Here is a 10,235-nt window from a genome sequence, read left to right as displayed (position 1 = left end):
AGACCTGTGTGGGAGATCAACTCTGACTGTGTCCAGTCTGGATCTGCTCTGACGGAGTGTGTAAGATCATGGTTCTCTTCTTACATCCTGGATCTCACCTGCTTAGGTAAGTCCATCAGTGACATCATGTGTAACACTCACACACACACACACACACACTCACACACACACACACACACACACACACTCACACACACACACACACACACACACACACACACACACACACACACACACACTCACACACACACACACACACACACACACACACACACACACACACACACACACTTGTGTGCAGCCATGTTGGAATCAGATGATCAGCTGCTTCAGTAAATCAGCTGCTGAATGCACCAACATATGTATCTGTATATATGAAACATAAATATGTGCTGCTTCAGGAGTTCCCTGGGCCAAACCACCAACCAGCCTGGAAGGACTCCTTCTCCAGCTTCAACACTTTCTTAGACGCTGGTTTCCACCAGCAGGTTCTCTGGTTTCCACCATTACAGGCACCAGTGACCTACTGGTCACAACTTTGAGCAGCTCAGCTCAGCCGGGGTCTCGTCAGTGTCTCCACACCCATGTGGCGTCCTTCACCCTGGACACTCCTTCAAAGGAGAGAACAGAACAGAAACTTCTCAGAAAAATAAGAAAGAATGAAAACTTTTAAACTTGTTTATGTGAAGAACAAAGACTGTGAAGAACCTGAGCAGAAGGAACAGAATAGAGAAGTCTGCAGATGATGATGATGATGATGATGATGATGATGATGATGATGATTGGAAACATGTTGAAAGAGTTAAAATGATGACATCTGTTCCAGTGTATTCAATATAAATGTGATGTTCACGTTGCTGCAGTCTGTGGTGTTATAAAGACGTGTTCTGTTGTTAACGATGAACTTGTGTTGAATTGTTGTGAGTCCAGTTTGAGTCACTGAATTGTTGTTTGATGACATCTTTTTATTTAGTGTCTGCTGTCTTTTCTCTCTGTTTTCTCTTCTATTATCTGTCCAGACTCTGTCAGGCTGGTGGATGGGACCAGTCTGTGTTCAGGCAGACTGGAGGTGAAGTCTGACCAGTCTAACCAGTGGTGGTCCTCAGTGTGTGAAGATGACTTTGACCAGCAGGATGCAGAGGTGGTCTGTAGGGAGCTGGGCTGTGGGGCTCCTTCAGTCCACCAGGGGGCGCTCTATGGAGAAGTGGAGGCTCCAATGTGGACCAAAGAGTTCCAGTGTGGAGGCCATGAGTCTGCTCTCCTGGACTGTAGAAGCTCAGGCTCAGCTAGAAACACCTGCTCACCTGGAAAAGCTATTGGACTCACCTGCTCAGGTAGAAGAGGAGCTGCAGCTTTGAATTAGTTCATTTCTGTTCCAATGACACTCACTTTATTCTTTTACTGATGACTCACTTGTTTCTGTGCAGAACCTGTCAGGTTGGTGGGAGGAGACAGTCGCTGTGCAGGAACACTGGAGCTGAGACATGAGCGAGACTGGAGACCAGTGAAACACCCTGACTGGTTCCTGAAGACAGCAGCTGCTGTCTGTAGAGATCTGGACTGTGGCTCTGCTGTTTCTGTAGGACGGAGAGAGGAGTCCTCAGACAGACCTGTGTGGGAGATCAACTCTGACTGTGTCCAGTCTGGATCTGCTCTGAGGGAGTGTGTAAGATCTGCTTCATCTTCTCACATCCTGGATCTCACCTGCTTAGGTAAGTTTTTCAGTGACATCATGTATAACACACACACACACACACACACACACACACACACTTGTGTGCGGCCATGTTGGAGTCAGATGATCAGCTGCTTCAGTAAATCAGCTGCTGAATGCACCAACATATGTATCTGTATATATGAAACATAAATATGTGCTGCTTCAGGAGTTCCCTGGGCCAAACCACCAACCAGCCTGGAAGGACTCCTTCTCCAGCTTCAACACTTTCTTAGACGCTGGTTTCCACCAGCAGGTTCTCTGGTTTCCACCATTACAGGCACCAGTGACCTACTGGTCACAACTTTGAGCAGCTCAGCTCAGCCGGGGTCTCGTCAGTGTCTCCACACCCATGTGGCGTCCTTCACCCTGGACACTCCTTCAAAGGAGAGAACAGAACAGAAACTTCTCAGAAAAATAAGAAAGAATGAAAACAAACTTGTTTATGTGAAGAACAAAGACTGTGAAGAACCTGAGCAGAAGGAACAGAATAGAGAAGTCTGCAGATAATGATGATGATGATGATGATGATGATGATGATGATGTTGATGTGTTATTGTTTGGAAACATGTTGAAAGAGTTAAAATGATGACATCTGTTCCAGTGTATTCAATATAAATGTGATGTTCACGTTGCTGCAGTCTGTGGTGTTATAAAGACGTGTTCTGTTGTTAACGATGAACTTGTGTTGAATTGTTGTGAGTCCAGTTTGAGTCACTGAATTGTTGTTTGATGACATCTTTTTATTTAGTGTCTGCTGTCTTTTCTCTCTGTTTTCTCTTCTATTATCTGTCCAGACTCTGTCAGGCTGGTGGATGGGACCAGTCTGTGTTCAGGCAGACTGGAGGTGAAGTCTGACCAGTCTAACCAGTGGTGGTCCTCAGTGTGTGAAGATGACTTTGACCAGCAGGATGCAGAGGTGGTCTGTAGGGAGCTGGGCTGTGGGGCTCCTTCAGTCCACCAGGGGGCGCTCTATGGAGAAGTGGAGGCTCCAATGTGGACCAAAGAGTTCCAGTGTGGAGGCCATGAGTCTGCTCTCCTGGACTGTAGAAGCTCAGGCTCAGCTAGAAACACCTGCTCACCTGGAAAAGCTATTGGACTCACCTGCTCAGGTAGAAGAGGAGCTGCAGCTTTGAATTAGTTCATTTCTGTTCCAATGACACTCACTTTATTCTTTTACTGATGACTCACTTGTTTCTGTTCAGAACCTGTCAGGTTGGTGGGAGGAGACAGTCGCTGTGCAGGGACACTGGAGCTGAGACATCAGGGAGACTGGAGACCAGTGAGTCACTATGACTTTAACTGGTTCCTGAAGACAGCAGCTGATGTCTGTAGAGATCTGGACTGTGGCTTTAATGTTTCTGTAGGACAGAGAGAAGAGACCTCATACAGACCTGTGTGGTGGATCAAACCTGACTGTGTCCAGTCTGGATCTGCTCTGAGGGAGTGTGTAATATCATGGTCCTTTTCTTACATCTTGATTCTCACCTGTTCAGGTAAGTCCATCAGTGACATCATGTATGACACACACACTGATACACACACACACACACACACACACACACACACACACACACACACACTGATGACACCATGTCCATCTGTCTGTATATACAGATGTGCATATTCATAGGCACTGACCTGAGATGAACATTGGGGAGTCAAAAAATGTCAGCTTAAATAATGTTAAGGGATTAATCTGATTTATTTTCCCTAAAATTACACATTTTCTATCCTGGAAACAGAGGCACACTATCTCTATGTATGCGGGTTCTAAACTTGATCACTTTTCACATGAGAAGAAATTTGCTCTTCACTCACCGCCAGGTAGAGCGCAGAGACGCCGAGCGGACGCAGAGGAGCTCAGGTATACGTCATCAACAAGTGCGAGTTATTCACCGTTGCTAGGCAACACCAAACGGTACTTGTCACTCTGGAAAAGAAAAAGGATGAGAAGGAAAAAGCAGACAAACCACAGCTCTGTGTAACAACATGATAGGATTTACTGTCGCTGAGCTGAAGGACAGTTTATATCTACGAAGCACTGATCCTGTCACTGTGTCTGCCTGGAATAATGAACGTACACAAACAGCTAAGCTAACGTTAGCATTGTATTTAGCTTAACGGTAGCTCGTAAACTCTGCCTAATCACAAGCCTGGTAGCCCGATCTGACTACTGACATTTCACCAAGCAATACTCTTCCTGCTGAGATCGTGGTGTGATTTTAATGTGGTGTTTTACAGTTCGGGGAACTCGGAAACACAGAGAAAGAGTTTTTCTTCCATTTTCTCTCCCTCCTCTGTTTGTATGTGTCACTTCTGGCTACGTCACATTCAGCTGTTATCTCACTGGTTGCGCTTTGAAAGGTCAGTGGCAAACGAGGTCAAAGTTCAAATAATTCGAACTTTGGGTGCAGCGGTGAGCGGCAGATCCGAGCGGTGCGCCACACCGAAGGTAGCGGTGCTGCTAGGTTGGGCGCCACCGCTCTCTCCATAGGAAAATATGGGACAACCAGCACAGAGCGTTTTTACCACTGATCATGTGTGGAGACCTTTAGTGTTTCCTCTGGTGGCATTGATAATTGTCATTGAGGCACAAGAACATGATTTCTACATTAATCAACCTTATAATGAACATAATATAAACGGCGTGCTGCATGCAGCTTGACTTTTGCTGCAGCTGCATATGAGGATGAAATGCCAAGTTCAGCCTGTGATCTGTTGCTGTCTGACTGAACAGCCTCATGGAAGGGATATTTTATAATATTTTACAGCTGAGTGGACAGAAAAAGTCTAAAACAAATCAATATTTGGTGTGACCACCCTTTGCCTTCAAAACAACATCAGTTCTTCCAGGTACACTTGCACACAGTATTTGAAGGAACTCGGCAGGTAGGTCGTTCCAAACATCTTGGTCTAACAAACCTCAGATCTTCTGTGGATGTCGGCTGCCTCAGATCCTTCTGTCTCTTCATGTGATCCCAGACGGACTCCATGATGTTGAGATCAGGACTCTGTGTGGGACAAACCATCACTGTTAGTAAATACGATGTTCACATAACTTATTTTTTAGTGAAAAATAAAAGAATGTAACACTTACTGAATGTCGGCTCAGTCTTCACTGGTTCTCATGGCCTTTGGAAGTGCACTTTGAAGATTGGTCTCCACCAGAGGAGGCGGGGCTTGTCAGCATTTTCACTGTAATACATGGCATCCAGGTAGAGTTTGGCAGTACAAAGAACACATTATGTTCATGTGTATTGGTGTATATATGAAAATATGTGGTCACTTGTAGTTCCCTCATGTGAACAGTAGGTGGTATGTGGCGTGTAGGGAAAGTATAAGCAGAGGAGGAAATAATCACTTTGACAGGTGTTACCAGTAAAGCTCACAGTTTTCTGACCATCAGGTGCAGCGTGTCCGACAACTGAGCCATTGTTTGTTTTGCATGGAAGTTATTAATGGATATAAGTACATGTAAATCAACTTATGCTTATTGTTATGGACCAGATGATGTACAAATAAACATGTATGAGTATTGCTGTGAATTAATTGACCTGCTGCACCGGTAAAACACATGACAGAAGCACACAAACCTTCTTCTCTTTGGGTCTGGTCGGTCCTGTGCAGTCAGATCAGTGTCCCCCCGTAGATGGCGCCTATGTTTGTGTATATACTGTATATATGTATATGTGTACACACACGTGTAAATGCTGCCTATTTATATGATGTGTAAAATCAAAATTAATGAATGGTTTGATTTCATATTTTTTACCTGTACAGCAGTGAGAAAAGTATTTAGTGTCACTTGAATTAGAGCAGTGGACACAACTATGAAACCGTAGAGGAGATCAGGTAAGCAGGTGGGTCGAGAAGAGGAGGGTTGGGTCACGCTACGTACAGCTCTGTCTCTAATGGAGCAAAATCGTTTGACAATAATAAGAGGAGGCTCTGAACAAATATTCTTCAAGGCAGGGTCAAAGATTTTCTTGTGGTGGAGGTCTACTGTCAAAAGACTCGGTGTAGTGATCTCACTACTTTATATGCATTCATTCATTTCACTCATTTGGGGCACCATCCTGATTTCAGGGAAAGGGTCGGATTTAGTTATTAAACCTAAGGAATAATTGGTTCATTAAGTGAAAACACACAGACAACTTCTTCACATCCTAATGTGTGAAGAAGTGAGCTTGTTTCACTTCACCTGACAGGACACACCTGGAGGAACCTGTCTGTCTGTGTTTGTGTTCATGTTTGCCCCACAAGGTGAATCCAGTTCCTGTTTGTCTCTCTGCCCCATGTCTCTTACTGATGTCAGTCCAGTGACATCACAACATTTTTTAGTAGCCCTTTTGTTGAACAGAGGGTAAACAGGCTCTTTAATCCTCCTACCTGTGACCCTGAAGTCGTTCTCGTCGCCTTAAACAACGTCTTAATCATGTCTCTGTGTTTACAGACCTGCTGCTTCAGCCCAACATCTCTGTGTCCTCCTCCGTGGATGGGGTCTCCGAGGCCCAGCAGCAGGGGTTCCAGGTGTTCTGGGGCTCCACCTTCACCATCAGCTGCTCCATCCAGCCACAGTACCCAGGAGGCTCCTTCCAGCTCACCTTCACCTCCACCAGTAGAGCACACAACTACACCCAGTCAGCTGTCAATCATTCTGCCCACTTCCTGTTTCCTGCTGCAGAGCCCGCCCACCAGGGAAACTACAGATGTGTTTATCACGTCTATGTTTTTGCTCACGACTTCTCCTCTGAGAGCCGTCTGCTCTCTCTCACTGTGCTCTCAGGTAAACTGAAGCAGAGGAACTGAAACGTCAAACTCAATGTTTCCATGCAGCTTCAGAAAAGACGATCCTTCCAAACTGTGACTGCTGTCACTGTATCACATGTCCTATAATCAAAATTATACAAGGATATAAACAGGAAACAATATACTGTAGGACACAGCAGGATTGGTTACCTGGATAACTCTGGTTCTCTGAGGTATTTCACCTTCTGATTTATCCAATCACTGTTCTAACACCCTAACTCGCCATTTTCAAGTCTAGTTCCTCCACAGAATCAATGCAAGAAGGGCGGTGTGTTCAGAAACCTCACTCAGTGCTCAGAGAACCAGAGTTATCCTGGAAACCAAAGACTCTGTTTTGAACCTCGCTCACTGTCTAAGTGTTTTAGATATGGTCCACTTCCAAAGTGCAGGAGGACTATGAAAGGGTTAAACTCTGGTTCTGGGTTTTTCACAATACTTGTTTATTGTTAAGTCGAGCTAAACATCAACCTTACCATCCCCAGTTGTTACTACCAGTGTTATAGTTCTCAAACATGGTCATGGGCTTGGGAACATCTCGAGAACACTTTTGAAGGTCTCATCTCTTTCTCAATCTCATTTTTACTTTATTGTCTCACACAGGTACGACTTTGAATTTTATTTCAAGACTGTTCAAGGCCACAACTGAGGGGATATCAGTGAACTGCCTGTACACTGTCAGATTTATTTGTTCACATAATTACTGCGGTAGAACGAGAAACTTCCTGCTTCCACTGTAACCAATAACTTGACTCATTCATAATTTAATTTTTTGTTACTGAGGCAACTGTGACCACGTCAAACGTTTATCAACACTTGGAAAGGCAGGATAAGGAAAGGTAACGCAAGTGTCAGTAACTAAATCTCTTCATCCATCAAAGATCTAGAGATGACAGCAGACAGTTATGGTTTCCTGCCATCACCTGCAGTTTGCTTGTCATTCACGCAGTATTTCAAGACTGCGGTTCTTGTGACAGTTTTATTGATGACGTCCCTTGGTAACTGAAGATGAACAGAGAAGTTCCAGATTATGCAGATTACAAATTATGAAAAGGACATTAAAATCTGTGCAACAAAGGACAGTGTCTGTCCTCAGAGGAAAAGGACAAAGATCAGGAGGACCAGACAGTCAAGACAAAGGTCTTTACAGAGGAGACAGATGGATCAGGAGGACAATAACTACATGAACAAAGACAATAAAGATATGCAGTATATGAAGTGCAAACACAGAATATAAAGATGATGTGTAATAAGTGAAGTTTAAGAGCTGTGAATGAAAAACCTCCATGTTGAAGAGATTTCAGGTCTCTACAGTTTGTGTTTCATGCAGCTGTTGGACTCATGATGCTGTGTGATGTGATTGATGACTGTCCATGTGTTTGATCAGATCCAACAGTTCTTATCATCAGAACGGTCGTCCTGCCGCTGACTCTGCTGTCGGTCAACTCTGCCCTTTATTTCTACTGTAAGGTACTGACACACGTCTGTTGTTAGAGGACTGACTCAGTCTGTGGTTACTGACCTGAACAGAGGAGTGAAGTCACATCTGTGTGCTGTCATGTCTCTCCAGGCCAGCAGGGGACAGAAGCCGGGCACACAGGAGAACACTGAGCCGGATCATTATAACCTGGGTGTTCCTGCAGCTGAAGGAGAACCGACTGAAGAGGAAGGAACTCAGGGAACAGAGGAGGATCTCCAAGGAACTCATCTCACATCCACGTGGATTTATCAGCTGACACACAACCAGTCAAAGATCTGAGATTTTATACACATGTTCCCTTTAAACAATAAGGATGGAACCATTATATTACAAAACAATCCTTCACTTTGGTATCATTATAATCAAATGTATTGACATTTGAAGTATTTAATCAGTGATCAGTGTTTGTTGTTAACAGGATTTTCTCCTCCAGTATCTTGAAATGGACCAACTTTTAGCTAAAGTTTGGCAAAAAGAAGAAAAAAAAAACAGAACTGGAGGCTAAAGAAGTTAACAAAGACACGCAAAGAAAAGCCTGAATATTTTGTCTATAAAATATGATCACATTTCAAGTCATAAGGTTGTGTTTTTGTAGCCCACAGTAAAAGTCTCGACCCAGGAGGTGTCTTTTACGAATGCACTTTCAGAGGTAGCTCTTGCAGGAGTGTCTGCAGCTCAGTACTCTTGTATTTTTGCATGAATTTTGCTAATTTTTGACATTCTATGAAGGAAAACTGGCTTTGAGATCCTGAAAAAAGACTCTTCCCTGCTCCCAGAGAAACTGAGCGATTGTCAGTTACAAAATATGGTCATTTATGGGGACGCCCCTGTAGCTCAGTTGGTAGAGTGTGTGCACCATGTGTTGAGGCAGTCAGTCCTCAGCTGCCGGTTCGTCTCCTGTCTGCGTGTCATCCCCACTCTCTCTACCCTAACCCTATCTGAAAAGTTAAGAAAACATTACAGTTTGCAAGCTAGCTAAATAGCTAAGTAAATGCTATAATGTTTGCTATCAAGCTAAAACATTAACAAAACATTCCATTCTTTGCTAGCTAGCTAAAAAGCTAAAACATATTGCTTTCTATCTAGCTAAAGAGTAAACTAAACACTATAAATTACAATATTTTCTAACTAGCTGAAAAGTGAACAACACATTACATTATGTGAAAGTTAAAAGCTTAATAAAACATTATATTCTTTGCTAACTAACTAAAAAGTGTAAAAAAGAAGCCAGACTGACCACAGCCTCCGTCAGAGCCATGTTCTCAGGGAGGGTCAGTACACAGAGAGAGGAATGATGAAGGTCACTGTAACAAATGTTTCACTGTCATCTACTGTGTTCAAAGACAATAAAATAAATAAAATAAATAAAAGCTCTTTAATCAAGTATGAAACTGAATGATCTGATCTGAAGCTTCACAGGATCTTGTGTGTTTTCTCTTAGTTGGTAAAATGTTTGGTTTGGTTTCCTTGTATGTGAACCTGTTTCATCCAGCAGACACGACTTCAAGGCCTCAGTTATGACTTATGATCTCATTATTAGCAGAACAGATGTGATGATTAGTAGAAATCTGTCTGCTGATGAGAAGAAAAGCTTCAGACGGTTACTGTGATTATTGTGATCGAGCTAAAAAGTGAAGAGAACATTTCAGTTTTGGTAACCTGGCTGAAGGGTTGATAAAAGCTTCACTCTCAGTGACCTAACTAAAATATATTTGTATTAAAGTCTTGTGTTGATGTTTGTTCAATTTATTTGACATAAATTTGTATATGGTGATGTATATCACATCTATATACAATTTAGTAAATCTGTCATTTGATTTCATCTTTTATATATTTTATAATTTCCTGTTTAACTGTGTGTCACATGAAACCACATCAGCCAGAAAACCTGGATACGTTTAATAAATTCATTGTGAGGTTTTGTGAAATAATCTCAGCTTCTAATGTTACTTCACTCTGATCCATCCTTTAATTCACAGACAGACGTCACTGAAGCTGTTTAATGTCAGGACTGAATAAAAATACAGAAAAGTACCAGATTACTGAGAAACTTCAGTACTCACCAAAAAACATGTCAGAGTAAAATTAAAGTCCATCCTGTGTGTCCTCCTCCTCTGTCAGTTTGTCCTTTGACTTCAGCTCCATGAGGAGAAGACAAGACAGAAAAGTAATCCCACAGTAACTGTTAGTTACAGTTACTCAGTGCAAGCCTGCCTGTTAGCCACACGCACG

General features: G+C 43.0%; 1 protein-coding gene across 1 annotated transcript in view; it reads left to right on the top strand.

The window, feature by feature from the left end:
• LOC146308858 (scavenger receptor cysteine-rich type 1 protein M130-like) overlaps positions 1-9,349 on the top strand; it is a 12,231-nt gene extending 2,882 nt beyond the window's left edge. Inside the window, exons 3-10 of the mRNA XM_084746672.1 lie at positions 1-106; positions 1,020-1,334; positions 1,428-1,712; positions 2,512-2,826; positions 2,920-3,210; positions 6,171-6,503; positions 7,911-7,993; positions 8,094-9,349. The exon at positions 1-106 is cut by the window's left edge and continues 179 nt beyond it. Coding sequence (XP_084602798.1) covers positions 1-106; positions 1,020-1,334; positions 1,428-1,712; positions 2,512-2,826; positions 2,920-3,210; positions 6,171-6,503; positions 7,911-7,993; positions 8,094-8,282 — 1,917 coding nt within the window. The 3' untranslated portion in view covers positions 8,283-9,349. The remainder of the gene's footprint in view (positions 107-1,019; positions 1,335-1,427; positions 1,713-2,511; positions 2,827-2,919; positions 3,211-6,170; positions 6,504-7,910; positions 7,994-8,093) is intronic.
• The last annotated feature ends 886 nt before the right edge of the window (positions 9,350-10,235 follow it).

The sequence above is a fragment of the Lutjanus erythropterus genome, chromosome 20 (genome assembly GCF_056507025.1).
Source record: "Lutjanus erythropterus isolate fLutEry1 chromosome 20, fLutEry1.hap2, whole genome shotgun sequence".
Lineage (NCBI taxonomy): Eukaryota > Metazoa > Chordata > Actinopteri > Lutjaniformes > Lutjanidae > Lutjanus > Lutjanus erythropterus.
This window is presented reverse-complemented; position numbering and strand designations above follow the sequence as displayed.